Raw genomic sequence first — 18,028 nt, 5'->3', positions numbered from 1 at the left:
GAAAATACATTTCACTGAATAATGAGCATTAAAGGGACAAAGGAGTCGATGCGATGGGTGTAACATGGGTCGTTTCCACAGTGGCAAGTGTGTGTACACACGTTTGACAGGCATAACAGTGCAGCAAGAGACAGGAATAACATATTACCCCATGAAACTCCTAGAGAGAGATTCCAGCAAGAAGAAGACAAAGAAAGAGCAGAGTCAATGACAAACAGAAGCAAAAGGCGATACAGTGCACCCCATGCACATCCAGATCCATGCTGGTGGATCATCCCATCCCGTCCCACACCCACCGACTCAATATTCATCTAAATAAACAAGCAAGGAAGCAACAGGTTGGTTATAGAGCATATACCACACACCCCCCCGTGGTGCATCAGCCCTTCGACTGGCAAACAGACAGGGCAAATACACCGTCATCCTCCTGGCACTTTGGGAGGTAATAACTTCATTTGTTTCGCAAATGCTATTTGCTTTTTCAAAGAGTTGTGTGAAATTCTGCGCACCTCAGGCACCTTCCTGTTGTTGAAAATGGAAAAAAACGCAATCTCTTTGCTGCTATTCATCAGCTGTTTCTATTGAATGCAGAGATTTTACACTTGGGGCTGGTAAATTTTGATGGCAAATTTACTATAGCCTGCTTTAAGCTTCTCTACTTCTATTTCCCCAAAGACTAAAACAAGCCTGTATGTTTGTGGCATGTTTGTCTCTAGAAAAAGAGATGAATTTCACTTCGAAATACATTGCTAAATGAAAGACATTATCATCAGCAGTATTATTAATATTTCTAGCATCTCACTGGGGGCCTTGATTTGAATTTTTCGAACCAGAATCAGGTACAGAATAGCTTCTAAAGAGCTACAGGCAGAAGGTAAAATGGTTTGAGAGGCTGAGGTGGATTTTATGTACCTTGCAGCAGTGACTTATACCATCTCAGATGCCTAAACAAACACGGGCTGCTGCAATATTGCAGATGGAAGCGTTTCAAGGAGCTCTGTTTTTCTTTTCCTAGGTTTTCAGTGACATGTCTATGCGGCAAGAAGTTGATTGATGTCACTTTCGCTGGACACCAACGAGGTCAAGAACGTGCATGAGTTAAATCACACCCACCGAGTGGCAATGGTGTATTCTTGCAAACACAAACTGGGAACAGCCACGTTAAATACAGTCGTACAGTGATACTGACGATGGGTGACAGGACTGCAGTGTTTGCTAGAAAAATCCCACTAACAAAACAATGAAAATTACTCTGTTTATTTTCCAAAAGCTCGTTTTGGGGATTATCAAAATTCAGCAGGTTCAGTGTGCCCGTCTGGTTGAACCAAACAACGCACTTGAACTAAGGACATGATTATCTCCCCAATTTTCATCTCCGCAGTCCCAGGCTGGTTATTATTTGTAACGGGACCAGCAGGAGCAGAGAAAATGTCATCTCATCTACTAACGACTGGATTTCCTGCTCTCAGATTACACCAGAGATACTACAAGCATTCTCTGAACTGGATGCCCACCCTCACCGCCGGCTGAAACGTGGACACGCAGCAGAGGTTGCGGCCACCATACAAATCACAGAAGAAATGCAAATCTTTCCGAGTCTCAGAAATAGGTTTGACTTGCTTTAATCTGCGAGACAGCAAATAGTCAGGTAGGTTTTATGCATTCATTTTCTGTAAATCCCTGCTCAATACTTACTCAAGGAGCATGTAAAATAGAAGCAGCTTGGGGCACGCTATTATGAAGCACAGTCAGGGGATGTGCAGGTATTATAATTTCTTTAAAGGCTGACGAGGTGCTGCTAGATATTCATGGCCCAATATAAAACCTGAGCACAAAAAGACTCAGAAGGATTAAAATGCATTCATTTTAATCCATAACTTGTCCAAAAGAAAATCCTGTGCAAAGAGCTGATGTTTTAAAGGCAAACCCTGATGTTTGTTCTCACAGCACATAAAGCTGTTCTGAAGGGCTCACAAAATGCCCCTTTTCTACCAGTCTGCCTTGAAAATCTGAATTCTTAATGGAAAATGGAAATTCTCAGTGAACCGAAGACTTGAGCAATATTGTTTTGCAAACTAATACTTGTGACTAATGCTATTTTACTTTTATACCTCTCTCCAATTCAGAGGAGGTTCGTTAACTTGCTAAACTTTTTTACAGTAAGTTTTTGCTTAACTCAGTCTACCACATCCAGTTCAGAAAGGGTTTATGCTAATAGATTTAATGTGCGGGGAAAATAAGCCACACACGTTTGGTCAAGCTTAAAAAGCAGCCTGATTTTGGATGCCAAATTTTAGGTAAGCAAGACACTCACTAGACCAGCAATTCCAACTTGAGATAATCTTGCTCAAAACAGAGCACTCGGCTCCTCAGAAAATGAATTTTAATGAATAGTGACAAAGTCTTTAAAGAGGAGAGGGCAGTGTCCCTTCGAAAAGTCTATATTAGATACAACTTGCTCCAAGATCTAACCAATTCTTCGGTGTAGGATTGGGCACAGAAAGCCCAATATTGCCAAGTGTCACTCCTCAACTGGCTCAAAAATCATAAATGTCAATCCCATCTTGTGTCTGACTACTCCCTGGCCAAAGTAGCTTAGAGTTGTTTTGTTTTTAATCCAGCTTTGCTATGAAGAATAGATCTAAAATACAAATCTCACCATCTTAATGTGAAACGAATTTTGACACCTCAGAAGATGAGAAGCTCCTGAGCAATATTCCAGACCAACCTCACCAGAAAGGTCCCAGTAACTTTGTGCGCTGTGAGGGACATGCCGATATTTTTTCATCACCTGTGGCTGCCTGCCTAAAATTTACCGTCAGTCTAAAAGGTACAAGATATGCTTCCACAGTTCCTTGACTAAGGTGAATGCTGTTTCTAAATAGCATGTAAAACACCGATAATTTCTTCGCCTTCACCAATCATCACGTCAACAAAACGCGTGAGGGGAGTTTAAGCACGAGCTGCTAAATGTTCACAGTAATTACTCAAGGCTAATTTAGCAGAATATTGAACTGGCCAAGTCTTGTAGCCTATTTTCAGGTCATCTCCTAAGAGCTTATTGGGAAAACACTCGCAATACCATTATTCCTTGGCCTGGTACTACATGTGGAACATTTCTTTCCACCAGCCACCTTTGAGCTCCCCAGGTTCTGAAGGACCCACATCGCTCTTCCTCTGGTCTCTTCGGAAAAAAATGCTCAAACTAAACACTAATCTTTGTTTTTAAAAGACGTTCTTCTGTGTCTGTTGCTCAAAATCCCCCATGACATTAAACAAGAACATTATTTATTGTCATAAATAGAGAGCTGTGATAGAGGGAGGGTGCAATCAGCCTTAGAAGTGAAACTCTGGAAATGCAAGTGCCCTGAATGAGAGAGGAGGAGAGAAATACCAAGTTATATGAACCAGAAATACCCATGACTCTACGAATAACGTTTGGTAGAGTTCACTGAGTTATCAGTTGATTTCATTAACTATTTCTTCAAAGCAAGAACAGCTTTTAAAACAATTGCCTGAAGACAAAAGACTGCCACAAACTATTATAATGTGTCCTTGAAAAGGAGTCAGCCAGAAGGTCACAAAAATCTTGGTTCAGTGTTTGAATGGACTTACCCTAAAGGTGGGAGAATTTTCAAGAGATTCTACAACACAAATTTAGGTATTTTCTTTTTCTTCCTCCCAGCTACAAGATGATAAAGGGCAGAAACTGAATATTTTGCTGAGAAATTGAGCCACAAACACTACACTTCAAGCAGCCCCAGGCCAGTGTCCTGACTCCTCTGCAACCTATTCCTAGAAACTGGGATGTTAAGGAAAATGTACTTACGAGAAGGCAAATGCCACCAAGGCCCCACTGACCACAATGAAGTCCAGGATATTCCACAGGTCACGGAAGTAGGAGCCAGGGTGGAGTAACAGCCCCAAGTCAATCATCTTGGGAGAAAACACAGGAAAAGAAAGAGTTTTACTAAAACAAGTACCAAATCAACGCTACCGAGGTACAGAGGAATGTCCTTGATCAAATGACCCTTCTCAAGCTCTTCTTCAGGGCTTCACAGCAGCCGGGTAACCTCTAGAGCAGGGGCGTCAAACTCATTTTCAGCAGGGGCCACATCAACCTTGCGGTTGCCTTCATAGGGCTGAATGTAGTTTTAGGACTGTATAAATGTAACTACTCCTACAGGCCTGCCCTAGATGCTCGGCCAAGCTATCTATCTCTAACAGGCACCAAGAGCTCTGTCAAAACTGAAGCTGAAGTCAACAAACTGTAACCAGAAACATGAGAGACACAAGTGCCAAGTGCTGCATGGGATTCTTTGCACAGACACACGTTAGTTTATGGGAAAAGCAGTCTGCGTATGTAATAGCCAAACAGTTTAATTTTATTCTACCCCCAGCTAACAGATAGGAATTAACAACTGGCACAGGATGTTACACCATAAAACACAGAGAGGATGGGAAGATCCACAGTCAAATGCAATGGAGAAATATGTTTGCTCCAGGGCACGTGCTGAAAGATGCTGCTTGGCGCAGCCTGACCTGCTCCTGCGTGAGATGAGTCTCACCTTACAGTGCTGCTAAAGACCGTCTAGAGTTGAGTTTCCAAGCCCATGCCAGACATTCTATCTGCTTTTCTGAGAGCCCTATAACTACCCATGTAAAGCTGCTTTCCTCATATAGCTTCACATCCTTCTACTGAACAAACAATCCTGCATCTCTTCTGCATCTTGCCCTGGCAGCAAAAATAAGTCCATCATTACCCCAAGAATAAATCCTGACTTATTAGAGTCGTGCTTTCTGGAAAGTTATTGCTCCATCATCTTAGCAAAAACTATCAATCCGCTGAGTAAAGATGATAAACCCTTAACCTTTTGAAACAGGACAAACCAAGAATCAGTTGCTATAAGTATTTCTGACCAGCAAAGGAAAAGGGATGTATTAGATGTGTCTCAGTAAGCCCTATCAGCTCCTGTGTCCTTATCCACGCGCAGATATTTCTGCATCAGGCACCCGCATTTCTTATTGTCTTACACAACCACAGCTACAAAAGTTAGCCTGATTTTCCTCCATAAAATGTGAGATTAAAGAAACCAGAAGAGCCGCTACAGAAAAGCATTTGTTGTGCACTGGCTACTTCTGAGCACGGCTCCTGAGTTAAAGTTTTCCGTCACCACCACCTGCCCAGCTGCCTCAGGGAGCTCCGTCATGTTCCGCTCTCTTTATCTGGCTTCCCAGAAGTAGATGAGTGTAAAACTGAAAGGAGAGACGAACCTTTGTGCTTGAAAAGAAAACAACTTACCTTGATCACCATCTCAAAGGTAAAGACACCCGTAAATATATAATCCAAGTATTTCAGAGCCTAAACGGGGAAGAGAAATGTGTATTAGGGGAGACTACACACTGAAATAATCTGCAAAGAGTAAAAAGTTTATTCTATCAATGGCCTATTTGATACAAGAAGTATATCACAGAATCGACTGGGTTGGAAAAGATCTCAGAGATCATCCAGTCCAACTCTTGGTCCAACTCCAGTCCATTCACTAGATCATGGCACTAAGTGCCATGTCCAATCTCAGTTTAACAACCTCCAGGGCTGGTGAGTCCAGCACCTCCCTGGGCAGCCATTCCAATGCCTGACCACTCTCTCTGCACAGAATTGCTTTCTCATCTCCAGCCTCCATTTCCCCTGGCAGAGCTGAAGCCCGTGGCCCCTTGTCCTATTGCTGATGCCTGGGAGAAGAGCCCAATCCTCATCTCACATATGTCATCTCATGAGATGCTTTCAAACAGTTCAGGCACAAACTCGAATTGTCTGATTCAAACAGCAACACTTTTTCCAGTCCTTGCTAGACTGCAGTATGCCTGCCCATGGGCTGCTTCAGCACACCTGCATATCTGGCAGGTTTATTAAGGCAAAATGGATATTCCAAATGGAAATATTTGAATATCCTTTCCTAAAGAGCTTGTTTGCAGCATGTGTGTTGCAGCCTGGGCTTCTCTTCTGGTGTAGCGGATGATAGCACCATTAAAGACCTCAGGAGAGTAAGAGAGTGATAAAGTCTGGTAAAACTGATTGCACAGTTATTAAGGATGAAGAGGGATGGCTCATAGCTACTTCAGCTCATTACCGATACAGGGATTAGTGGGTCCTTGTCTGGAAAAAGCCAATACTGAGCAGGTTGAGACACAGGAGGCAATACCAGTCCATTAAATATCTATAGATCTCCTATATTTTAACATAATTCTGTGGATGGGAAGCATCCATTCACAGTCAGATTCACATGATTATACACAGCGAATGGATATTAAGTCAATGCAAGTATCACATACTATCTGCATACTGCAACTATCTACCCTAAAGAGCGCAAAATTAGGCAACTGCATCTTGCAGTTTCTATACTTAATCTTCAGTTCTGTGGGGTCCATGTAACTGTGACCAGCTCTGTGCCAATGTCCTCACATGAATGTGGTTGAAAAAAGCCCCCAGCTATCTGCCTCATGAACACTCCTGGGCCACGTACTCTCATGTGAAAGGTGACTGACTCCTACTCCTGCTATAACAGCACCCAAAGTCTCCGAGTTTGGTTTGACATCCATGGATAAGCAGATTTTCTACTAGTTCTAGGAGGCTGCTGCCATGCCCCACCAAGATAACAAGTCATAGCTGGTTTTACTTCCTCATGCTCTGCTTTAGCAAGCTGGGGATCTTAGGACAACGTCAGCCCTGGGTTGCGACCTTCCCATTGCTGAACAACGCAAAAGCTTTTCAAGCTTCATCCACATAATTCACACCAGCTAAACCACCAATGATTTTTAGGTTCTCATAATCAGATGTGGTTGAAACAGCAGGAAGGGGCAGGAATTGTGAGCGTTTTGACAGTGGGACAAGCTAGTTGAATACATTATTAGAGAAAGCTCCAGCTTTCTGCTTGCCAGTGCACCTTGTTAACCTTTGGAGATGGGAACAGACGCACCATGTGCAAAACTGCTGGGAGAAGCAGAACGACTTCATTGTGTTTGTGTTGGTTGGTACTCACATCGTTCCTTGGTGACTCGGCTTGGACGGGGTCTTCTGCAGCCAGGGCAATGCTGCTGAGAGCTATGACGATGAGGATGACCATCTCGAAATAGCGCAGGTTGACAATGTAGTGGAACAGACGTCGAATTCTGCAAAGGGAAGCACAGGGGAGGGGATTGCAGGGGGTGCGAGTCAAGCACAGTGGTATGAAAGAGTGGCAAAAGGACAAAGTTCACCAGAAATATCACCCTTTGGATTCCTGTTATGATAATAAGAAAACAAAACCCAGGATCGACGGCTTTAAACTCCAGTTTGTGGTGAGATTTACAGATGTTTAACATCTCTGCACTGCTCCCTGCCCCCTCTACAAAGCAATGACATCCATCAAGGGGGCACTGAGAGCTTTCAAGCACTGAGAATCAATTCTATAAACTGTGTTTATATATCGCCCCCCTCTCCCATCCTTTTCACTTTGAACTCACATGCAAAAGTCCTGTGAACTCAAAACTAGTTTTGAAATTCTTGTAATATCGACTAATCCCTTTAAAATTGAGATATTAGCCATGCACTTTGAGACTCCTAGCTGAAACCGGCTTGGTAGCTATGAGTATTACATTACTTCTAGCAATTTCTCTTGCCAAGTACTTCTGCCTGTACTTCATTCTAAGATATGCTTTATAAACTAAGCAAACGCTTTGCAGTAATGTATTTGATTACTTTAACCTAATCTTTTTGTTCACAAATTGTGCCCAAGAAAAGTGACAAATGCTCGAGTTCTAAGCAATGCGAAACTATTCACAAATTTCAGTTCATAACGCTATCTGACCACAATTCACAAATACTGACCTGCACGTACAACTCTACATTTGCACCGTATTTGTCAGCTGAATAAAGGACTTAGGTTCTGTCTGAGAATCAAATTATGGGTGTAACTTGCCAACAATCTTGCTATCTGAGAATGTAATTCAGCTACTATATCACATTTTCTCTAAGCAAATACCTGAACACATACAATTAAATTTTCACATCTACTTATACATTCATTTTCTCTGGATTGCTGACAAGCTCAGAACAAAAAAGAATTACAAACAGATTTGATACAGAATAACATGAAGAAAAGTGCTTTTGTGGACCCTCAACTCTGGTTATCAATCTGATGGAACAGGATTATCATCTTTGTGCTCTGTGAATCCATAGAAGCGAAAGACAACATTTGTAACTGTAATTCATGCATCAAACCCAATTCATCGAAGAAATAACAAGTGCCTATTTTTAAATCTTCATCGTTTATAACAGCAGTGAGATGCGGGAGAATTTGTAAACTGCCAGCAGTGCTTGAGAAATCATTTCAAATGCATGTCTGTTCTAGGAGGGCAGGTGGCACTTGGAAAGTGATACATTCCATTGATTCTTCCCAGAAGGGGAAAACCTTTGTACCCTAAAAAGCAGGAAGACCTCTCTGGAGAAGTCAACAACAGCCAAAACACCTGAGATCCCACTGGGCCTGCATCGTGTCCAGAGGAAGAACAAGTTGCTGATGTTCCTCAAGCTCCATCTTCATCTCGTTATTTCCCCTTAGCCCTGTGTTATAGAACTTCTCTCTCCCAGTGAGCTTTGTTTTTTCTCAGTGGCCTTTTAGTCCAGTTTTTGGGGTTATCTGAGCACGCAGGGTACAACCTCAGAGGGCAACATCGCGGATTTGCAACAAGTCTACCAGAGCCAGAGGGAAATATCACATCTGCTCCTAGTAGATCTCTGTGTTGGCAGAAGTTTCCAACGCTCTCCGTTACCTTAAGTTGCTGCTTGAAATGACTCACAGGCCTTCATGCTACAATTATTACAACCCCTGCTGCTCTTGTCTGGTCCTGCAGCCCTTCGGAGCAAGACATTTAGTGTTTACAGGCTCTGAGTACAAAGCTCCCCATGAGGCAGAGATGCCTGAAGCGGAAGAAACGCTGTAATCCCAGCAGATCCCACAAGCTGTACTCTCAGCCTTGGCAAATGAAAAATATTCACGTTTTTCCCAGAAGTTCAAAGTTTTCAGTGATGTGAGGTTACTAGTATGGAAAGAACGTGAGTTCCAGCTGAGGAAGCTGCAAGATTTAGATGACACCAAAACCACCCCCCAAGTTGCTTCTCCTGGTTGTGTCTTCTCCCAGGGACATTCCATCCTCCCATTCTTCAATGGCCTACAGCTCACCTGACCATCAGCAGGGCACTAAGGGTCTCTGCACAAAGCATCATCATTTCCCTATACTGGCAGTTTATTCCCTTAGGAATAAATATCCCAACATCTGGTCCGCAGTGTATATAAGCTTTTATTTAATTTCCCAACGTGTTTGATTGGCAGAGACGAGGATCAAACTAATGTTATTGCTTCAAATAACCCATAAGAGGTATTAGAGAGTCAGAGGACTTACGGATTTGTAGGACTTAAGATGAACATGGAACTGTAAGGCAAGATTGGTTTAGGCCCATCTTTTGTCAAGTCATCAACGTCTTTCTTCTCCTCTGTTTTGCTTTCAAATTCCACGCTGTTCACTGCAATGTGAATTGAAGGAAACAGAAACGAGAGAGTTAAAAATGTATCTGCAGTCTCCCTACAGCAGGCTGCCTGCAACAGCTGGATATGCAAACAATGCAGCTGGGATAGCAAACAGCCTTTGAATCCGATGATTAAATGTGATGAACAATCATTTGATTATTATTGCTGCTATTTACTACAGTATGATATACACTGCAATTATACTCCTTAACTGCTGCGCTGATGAGCAATACATCAGAAATGGTGAGGAAATGAAGATGCCCAGTGCAGACAAACAAAGAAATCTCACATTAGCTGCCAAATGGGGGATGGAAATCCCATCTCAAATATCATAAATTATTAGAGAGAGAGGATCAGCTAGGGATCCTTGGAAAGAAGAAAAAGACAGCAAGTGTAACCAGCCTCATAATTCTGTATCTTCTCCCATAGAGATCAGTAGCACAACTGGCTTTGGAACATGGAAAAGTGCAAATTAACAGATGACCTTTAATAATTTTGGGGCTAAGGCTGCTGAACTTCCCAACATTAGGAACACAGACTTGGAAGGGACTTCTTGGAACCCCCAGCTCTGTGCCTGCACAGTGCACCCCAGTTTTGGCCCAGCACCCCATGTATAAAGGTGTCCAGCTCCATCTCACATCAGGTTTTTAACTTATGTGATCCCTTCTAGAAGATTGTTCCAAACCTCACTCCCAAAGGGTAGAAATACACACTCTGATTCTGATCATAAGGCTCCTTGCAGTGGATTTATAGGATAATTTACCTAAGATAATTTCCAATATACAAACTTGAAAATATTTTATGCTGCAAATTCTCTTCTCAGACAGGTATATACACTTGTCTATTAATTCACAGGATTTAGAATCCGAAATCCCACCCACTTATTACATGTTAGGTGCCTTTTTTTATTACTTTTTGTTTTATTTTGCAACAGAATGACATTTCATTATATGTGAGTGACATGTTCAATAAACTCCCTACAGTATCTCAAACCAGATACAGAGGAAATGGCCAGAGAGTGCCTGATAAATTGTGATTGACAGGAACTCAGTATTACCATATAGTAAAATTACCATTTAAGAATAAAGGAGACAGACAACAAACAGACAAGTCTTGGGTGGCTGAAAACACAGTGAAAAAACAAACAAGCAAACAACAAAATGCGTAGATATGGATGTGGCTCTTGGAAAGCATTGTCCTGGCAGCCTGAGGATTTCTTGGATGTGATACTGTGTCTCTTCTGGGCATCCTCAGATCTCAAGACCTCTCTATAGGCTGAGCCTACACAGCCAGGGATGGGCCACATGCTGCTCAGAACAGGCTGGAGGTGCAGAGCAGAGCGTGGGGATGGTGATCTTGGGACTATCTGCAAAACAGCATCGATCTGTGCTGATAGATCCAAGGCACAGAGCTCTGGGAGAGGAGAAGCTACAGTGGATCTGCTGAAACTGAGATGCAGAGGTTTGCAAAAAGCTCTGAATTTACACAGCCTGCAGGAATCTGAAGCAGCAGAGTCACACCGTGGATGCTGTGAGAGCTCTGCAGCCAGGGGAGACCTGCTGCTCCACAGCCGGGTCTGCTAATGAACCAAGAAGCATGAATTGAGTTGGTGGCTTCAAATGCAATGCCACTGTCACCACTGTCTCTTGCTGGGGGGTCCGTCAGGCCCCCAGGACACCAGAGGAACAATAGCGCAGGGCTGCTGGGGTGGGAGTTTACAGCACAGCAGCAGAGGAAGGTGATAATGCAGAGGAGCTACTCCTGTGCTCGCAACAAGGTCTTGACTGGTTTGCAGCAGTTTTGCTGCCCAGTTTTGTTACTACATTTTGTTGTTTTTCTTGCTCTTTGTATCTTGGATGTGCTCAGGGTGAACCACATCCGGGGAACCTTACACGGTGCTTTCCAGATCCACAGCTGGCCCTTGCATTTTGGGTTCCTGCAAAATGCATGAACTATAAGAGCTCAGATCACCAACAAACTCTCTTGTCCACTTATCGCAAGGATGGCGGTGGCCAGGAGAGCCCCCATCACCCAAGGTGCGCTGCTAGCTCCTTGGAAAGTTGTCTCTTTTCTAGCAATTTCAACAGCAAAAAGCAGAGGGCCCAAGACACTCACTTGGTATGACGGTGGTTTCCCCCGGCGGGGCGGTGATAGTGACGGGGATGTTCACAGTGGTGGTTTTGTCCAGAGGCGGCTGAATCATCCGCGTCACGTTCTTCTGGTTGTCGGCATCTTCTGGCTGCTCCAGCACTTTCTGCAGGTAGGTGCTGGGAAGGGTGTGCACCGGGACGCTCACACTCCCACTGGCCTCAATCTCACACTGATTCTCCCTAAGGCCGAAAAACAGATTTTTAGTAAATATGTCCTGAGAATGACTCAGAGAACACATGTCCCCTGATGCTGCACCTCTTGCTGGGTTTCATAGACTGTTTTCTTCATGAAAGTCCTTTGCAGAAAAGCCACAGACTGCAGGACAGCTTACTAATAGCACAGTATATGACCTTTTCCTCTGGGACCTTCTGGACCAACATCCATGTACAATACTGAGAGGAACTGCGCCAATGAACGTCACTACTCAATTTAACGAGACTCAGAACTGAGGTTCAGAAGCAAGGACCACATGGCACTTTCCTGTAACAGTGACATTAGCTTTCCAGCATCAGCTGGTTTCTAAATGGAGTCTGACGTGCTGCTTCTTAATGTTCTCCTGCGGGATTATTTAAAATTGCTGATTGTCTTTTCCAGCCCTAAACCACTCTGTAGTGTTGCTGTGAGCAGCTAAATAGCTTCTGCATTCCTCTGCAGCAGCATCTCTGTTTCCATGAGGAGGAAAGTGAGCTTGTGCACGTGATGGAACTAAACCGTATGCAAAGTGTTTTGAAATGTGTCTGAAAGGGAGATAATATAGATAGGAAAATTATTATCGCAGTGCCACTCACAACTCTCCATGGTGACATGAACTCTGTTCTAAAGAATCCCAGTGAAATTTCTTTTCCATCAGACTAATAAAGCTGAAAAGGCAATCTATCCTTCTTTATTAACTACTCTAAATGCTTCACGAGTACTATTTTTCTCACTTGACTTACATAAGAATTAAACCAAATGGGGTACATCATTGCTCTTAATGGAAGAAGCCACGTGCTGTAACAACTGGTGATGCAGCTGACGGGCTTAACATAAAAAAAAACCACAAAGGGCTGATAAGCAAGACTGGATGCCATTTAAAAATGTCTTGAAAACTTCTGTCAGAGGCTGTGAAATTTGCTGCTCCACATTATGTCCTAGAGGGTCTGTTGGTATTTGTATCAATATTTCCTTCTGTAAACTTGAGCTGTGCTATGGTCCATCGTGGACCAAAATCATCTTTGGGAGCCTCTGTCATTATTAATTTAAGCAAAGCAGAACCGCAGGTTAGAATAAGTCATTTCCCAAATCATGTTTGGGGTTTTGTGCCCCCGAGCCGTCCCAGGGACGAGCCCGGCCACGCAGCGCTCACTTACTTGGGCTGATGGTTCCGGTGCTCCTTCTCGCCAGCCTCCCCCTCCTTCTCCCCGCTCTCCTTCTCCACCGAATCATACGTCGACAGCGCCCTGTTCCTGAACCGGTGCCGTCTGTGAGGCTCTTCTCCATTCTCGCCCTTGGACCCGGGCTCCCCTTCCCGGTTCGCAGCCCTCGACCCTCCCCGGTGTCGGGAACGCCGCTCGCCCCTGGCCCCGTTGACCGTCCCGTTGCCTTCCTTGCCCTGCCGTTCGGCAGAGTGCCGGTGAGTCCGATGCCTGCGGTGCTCCTTCTCAGCACCTTCTTCCACCGACCCTCGGCGATGGTGCCTCTTTCCCCCATCCTGACCCCTGCTGCGATCGCTTTTCCCTTCCTTACCCCCCGCTTCCACCTCCTTGCTGCGGCTCCTGTGCTGTCTGTGCCGCTCCTCCTTATTGTTGGCGCCGGACTCCCCGTTATCATCCTTAGTCACGTCACCCTTCTCCTGCTCGCCCAGTTTGTCCTTCTCCCGATGCCGGTGGTGCTTCCGTGGAGCTTCTGCCCCATCGGTAGAGCCAACTTTGCTCTGCTCCACCTCCTGCACGTCCACAGGGCTCAGCTTGCTGATGTTGTTCCTCCCTTCGGCCCTCGGCTCTACCACCAGTGGCCGGTCCAAATGAGTCTTCATGTCGGGCCGAATGTGAAGGGTGGTGGCGTAACGCACCCGCTCCTCCGGGTCCAGCTCGTTGTACAGCGCCTCGCAGCTGGCTCGGAAATTGTGCATCCGAATCTGGCTGGTCCTCTGTTCCCAAACCGACTTGGATTTGGAGGAATTCTGCTGCTTGCTAAAGGAGGGGAGGAAGATGTAAAGTTAGTGTCCAATGGTGCACCAGTTCTCTAAAGAGCAACCAAAAAAAGAAAGAGGAAACTTTCAGCTGATACAGGGGATTAGAGGGTTGAGCCAAAGAAATTAAAGGAATGGAAAGAGAATGGCTGGCGGAGAACATGAGCAGGGAAAGCCAGCAGGATCATCAGTGTTAGTTTGCCCCCACACGCATTAGGCACTATGAAACAGGCCCTCTGGAAAGAAGTTATCTTGATTTCTAAAATGTGGCCATCCCCCCTTGGAAGCCTCAGGTATAGTCCAAAGGATTAAAGTCTGTGTGCACAAAAGTCATATAGCACAGCCAGAGCTTTTAAACAGCCTAGAAAGCTTCCCCACAGTTAACAGCACCTTTCTCTCCAGCTGGAAACATCTGGATGAGCAAAATTAGCAGTAAGAAAGACGAGTTAGATTGGTGGGAGGAGCAGGGGGAATGAAATCTGGCCCTGAGGATCTGAGCCCCCTGTGACCACCCCCCATCCAGAGAGGGCCCTTTTCAGGCTGCACACCCCATTGGCCGCTGGCGCAGAAGAGCTGTTGCTCTCACCCTGCAACATCCTTCCCAGGTGAGGATGGACCATCCAGCCCAAGCATCACCCGAGTCCAGAAAAGTACAAGAGTATAAAACTGTTCTGTGTACCATGAAGAGACCCCAGGGACTGGGAGGGTCACGGATGTGAAGACAGCACCTTTATCCCCTGGAGACACCACTCTTTTCTGTCTCTCTCATCTATTACGATGGAGACGCCTCCGTTGGCATTGCCTTCATGCTTTGATTTTTCAGCACAGCACTTGGTTTCTGACCACCACACACAAACGGATCACCTGGCTAGCGAGGGCAGGAAAGGAAGGCTTTTTTTCTTTCCTCCTAAAGCCTGCAAGTCAAATTCTGCTTTTGTATAAAGTCAAAGCAAACCCACTGGCTTCCAGGGTGGAGCTGTGGATTTAGCCTGGTGGAGGATCAGCACCCATCTTCTTCCTTAATGAAACTTCTTCTAACAAAGAGAGGAAAATAATTTCCATTCCACCAGCCTACTCAGATGTCTCCATTTACCATTTGGGCCGATCTCTGCAGCCGGAGGGTTCACCCACCTCCAGCACTTCACACACTACACACCAGGCTGTGGAAATAGGGAGGCAGATGCATTTTTCCTTACACACTTTCTGGACTCCCCTGACAATAGAAAAAAGCGGCTTTTGCATGTGTATGTGCTGATTCGGACTGTCAGGGTCTGTCACCGTGCGGGGACCCCGGGGGGGAGCTGTCGGAAAGGCTTTGCATGGCTGAGCTGTGCTGGGGTCGGATCTGTACGGAGGGCGCTGCTGCCTGCTTCCGCTACAGAGACAAAAAGCTACTTCTTAAACACTCACTGCAGATGGGATGAGGGAACCCAGGCGGATGTGAAGGAATCTGATTTAATCGAGAAATCGGGAGTGAGCAGAGCTCATCACCAAAACTAAAAACCTACAACCCCTCTGCCCAAGAGAACCAATTTTCTAGCAGCTGAGTGCCCCATTAACACCACAGCAGAGGAACAGGTAACAAAAATCACAGTTCTGAACATAAATGAGACCAGAAGGCACTGGAAACATAGCTTAGAGCCCCACTCGCCACAAATCCCACACCAAAGGAAAAGCAGAGTCCTTAGCGGAGAGCATCCCCAAGCCAACCCAGTGACCCTGGCACAAAGATGAATGGCCACACCATAGCAGGCAACAACTTGCAGGCAATAACTTGCCATTTCTTTTCAGTTCAGCATTAAGAGAGATCGAAATGGTGTCACTCACCAGCAGATTTACTTGATTTTAGAAAGAATTCATGAGTAACATGCAAAGCCTGTGACTGCCCAGGATTTCCCATGAGAAGCCGCGTGTGTTTGCAGCTCTCCACATCAGCAGAGATGTACATAGAGGGACGGAGCTGCCTGGGACAGGTGTGTTCGCAGCTCTTCATGTCAGCAGAGATGGGCTCAGAGGGACAGAGCTGCCTGGGACGGGTGTCCCGGGATGTCCTGCACATCCTCCAGGATGGACAGGGTGCTCTGGATCCAGCTCTGCTAAACGGAGCTGGGCTGCAAAAATAAACCTCCTCTTTAGCACCACAGGCTCAGGGAAACAAGGCAGCTTAGGGACGTGTACGTGCATGTCTGAGCTGCCACCAAACTGTTGTTCACAGCGGACATTTCTCACTTGGTAATGAAAGTCCTTGGGGCAGAGACCAGCTTGTGTTTTGTGCCTTGAACAGCCAGAGCGAGCTGTCAACAGTGAAGTAATGACTGGTACTAATGAGTTAAGAGTTGGGAGCTGCCCTTATGCTGACTGAAACCTTCAATTTATCTACAAATCACGAGCACAGGGAAGAGCACAACCACCTATTTCACATGCACCACCCAGTGCTTCATTTCCACGGGCACCACGCAGGGGTGGGATGCAAAGCCCCAGCCTCCCTGCAGAGACTCTCCAAAGTAAAACACACAACAAGCCATCCGCCAATTTCCATGGACATAGACCTTCCATCAGTGCCTGAGCTGAGCCCAAAGCCAAGATATAAAGAAAATCTAACTCAGCCTGGATGTGGTGAGGAGGATGAGGATGCAGGGCTGGTGCTCATCACACAGCACAGAGGAGAAACTCACGACCTGCTGCTAGATCTGACACAAGATGCATCACTTCAGGAAAGGTTTTTTAGTTGTGTTTCTTTTATGCCAAGAACACAAATCAGCCTTTAAATTATCTCTGAGGTGCTAAAGCTTCCACGGTACATGACTCATAACTAACTGAAAGGTGCTGTCAGCTCTGTACACCCCTGAGAACCTGGAGAAGCCAAGTGATGCACATATTAACTAAGCCTATTTTGCTAAAATCCCTTCCTTAAACAGACACAGAAGTTACAGACTCAAATGTCTCTGCATCTAGAAATGAGATGCATCCTGAACGTCGACACAATTAGCGGAGGTGATTGCCACCCGCTGGCTTTGCTTACTAGCAAGCCAAAGAGCAGGAGGTTCAGACGTAACAACTGCATCCTTTCTTCTTTCTGCATGCAAAGATACAGCACCCACAGAAATCACCAGGAAATAAAGAGCAGTGAAAACAAAATCAGGAAAATGCGAAGCCTGCCTGCAAGCTCGTTATCATATTCAAACCAGTCAAGAACACCAGGAGCAAGTGACAGCGCGAATCAATTCTGCTGGAGAAAACTGGAAGTAAAGCAACCGAGCAGGTCGGTCCCTCCGGGGACAGTGTTTAGGGCTTTTCAGAGCCAAAGCAGCAGCAAGTGGAGGGAATGTGTTGTCTGCTTGTCCAAATACATTTATCTGACTCTTGCTTTCTACAAGTTCCCACGGCACCTGAATGGGGACACGCGTGGCAGCTTCTCCTCTCCTGTTGCTTTTCAACTTACTCCTGGCACAACAGGAACGTCACCTTAAAGCAAAACGGTTTCATTACAACCCCCTGCCTGCGAGGATGCGGTGCTGATGCACACACAAAGAATTGCAGAAGAGATGGAAAAACACAGGACAAAATCGCTTCCTCCAGCATTTGGTCCAGTTAATTATTTCAATCATTAGGTGCTGTATGAACGCAAACCGTCTGCGGTTTGCACAATACGCCGCAGCATAGCATGGCTTGTCCAAACTGATAAAAACGAGCCTTTGTGATAACAAATATTTCTTTCCACAAGAGAAAACGATCTCTTTACAAAGCCAACTCCTTATCTGAAATTCTGTTCGCTGTTTGCTTCTTAAAATCCTTCTGAATCCATTAAGAAAATTGCATTTATCACCTCTGATTTACAGACATGGTACAAAGATTAATTCACTGGCTTTACAATTACCTCCCATCCCTATTTTCTGTCTACAGAATACTTTGAGCTCTTTGAAGGGTACTGGCAATATACTCGGTTTTCAGGTCCTCTGGGCCTGAAATGTTGCAGTATGTATTACTGTTAATATGCTTTTCTAAGTAGCTCCAGTGTTTCTGCTTGGATTAAGAAGTCAGCAGTCCAACAACTCCTGCCTGTGGCTAAGAACAAACCCATTAAATTAATGCAGAATCAAATAAAATTCATATTAATGAAGCAGTGACTAATATTGGTATG

At 45.1% G+C, this 18,028-nt stretch overlaps 1 protein-coding gene across 1 annotated transcript in view; it reads right to left on the bottom strand.

Annotated features, from left to right (window-relative positions):
• LOC308047465 (voltage-dependent N-type calcium channel subunit alpha-1B-like) overlaps positions 1-18,028 on the bottom strand; it is a 270,800-nt gene that overhangs the window by 58,736 nt on the left and 194,036 nt on the right. The window contains exons 20-25 of the mRNA XM_080355981.1: positions 13,067-13,888; positions 11,682-11,896; positions 9,442-9,562; positions 7,041-7,170; positions 5,303-5,362; positions 3,830-3,936 (exon numbers count right to left, since the gene is read on the bottom strand). Coding sequence (XP_080212107.1) covers positions 3,830-3,936; positions 5,303-5,362; positions 7,041-7,170; positions 9,442-9,562; positions 11,682-11,896; positions 13,067-13,888 — 1,455 coding nt within the window. The remainder of the gene's footprint in view (positions 1-3,829; positions 3,937-5,302; positions 5,363-7,040; positions 7,171-9,441; positions 9,563-11,681; positions 11,897-13,066; positions 13,889-18,028) is intronic.

The sequence above is a fragment of the Nesoenas mayeri genome (genome assembly GCF_963082525.1).
Source record: "Nesoenas mayeri genome assembly, chromosome: 18".
NCBI classification, from domain to species: Eukaryota; Metazoa; Chordata; class Aves; order Columbiformes; family Columbidae; genus Nesoenas; species Nesoenas mayeri.
The sequence above is the reverse complement of the archived record's forward strand: the minus strand, read 5'-3'. Positions and strand labels throughout refer to the sequence as shown.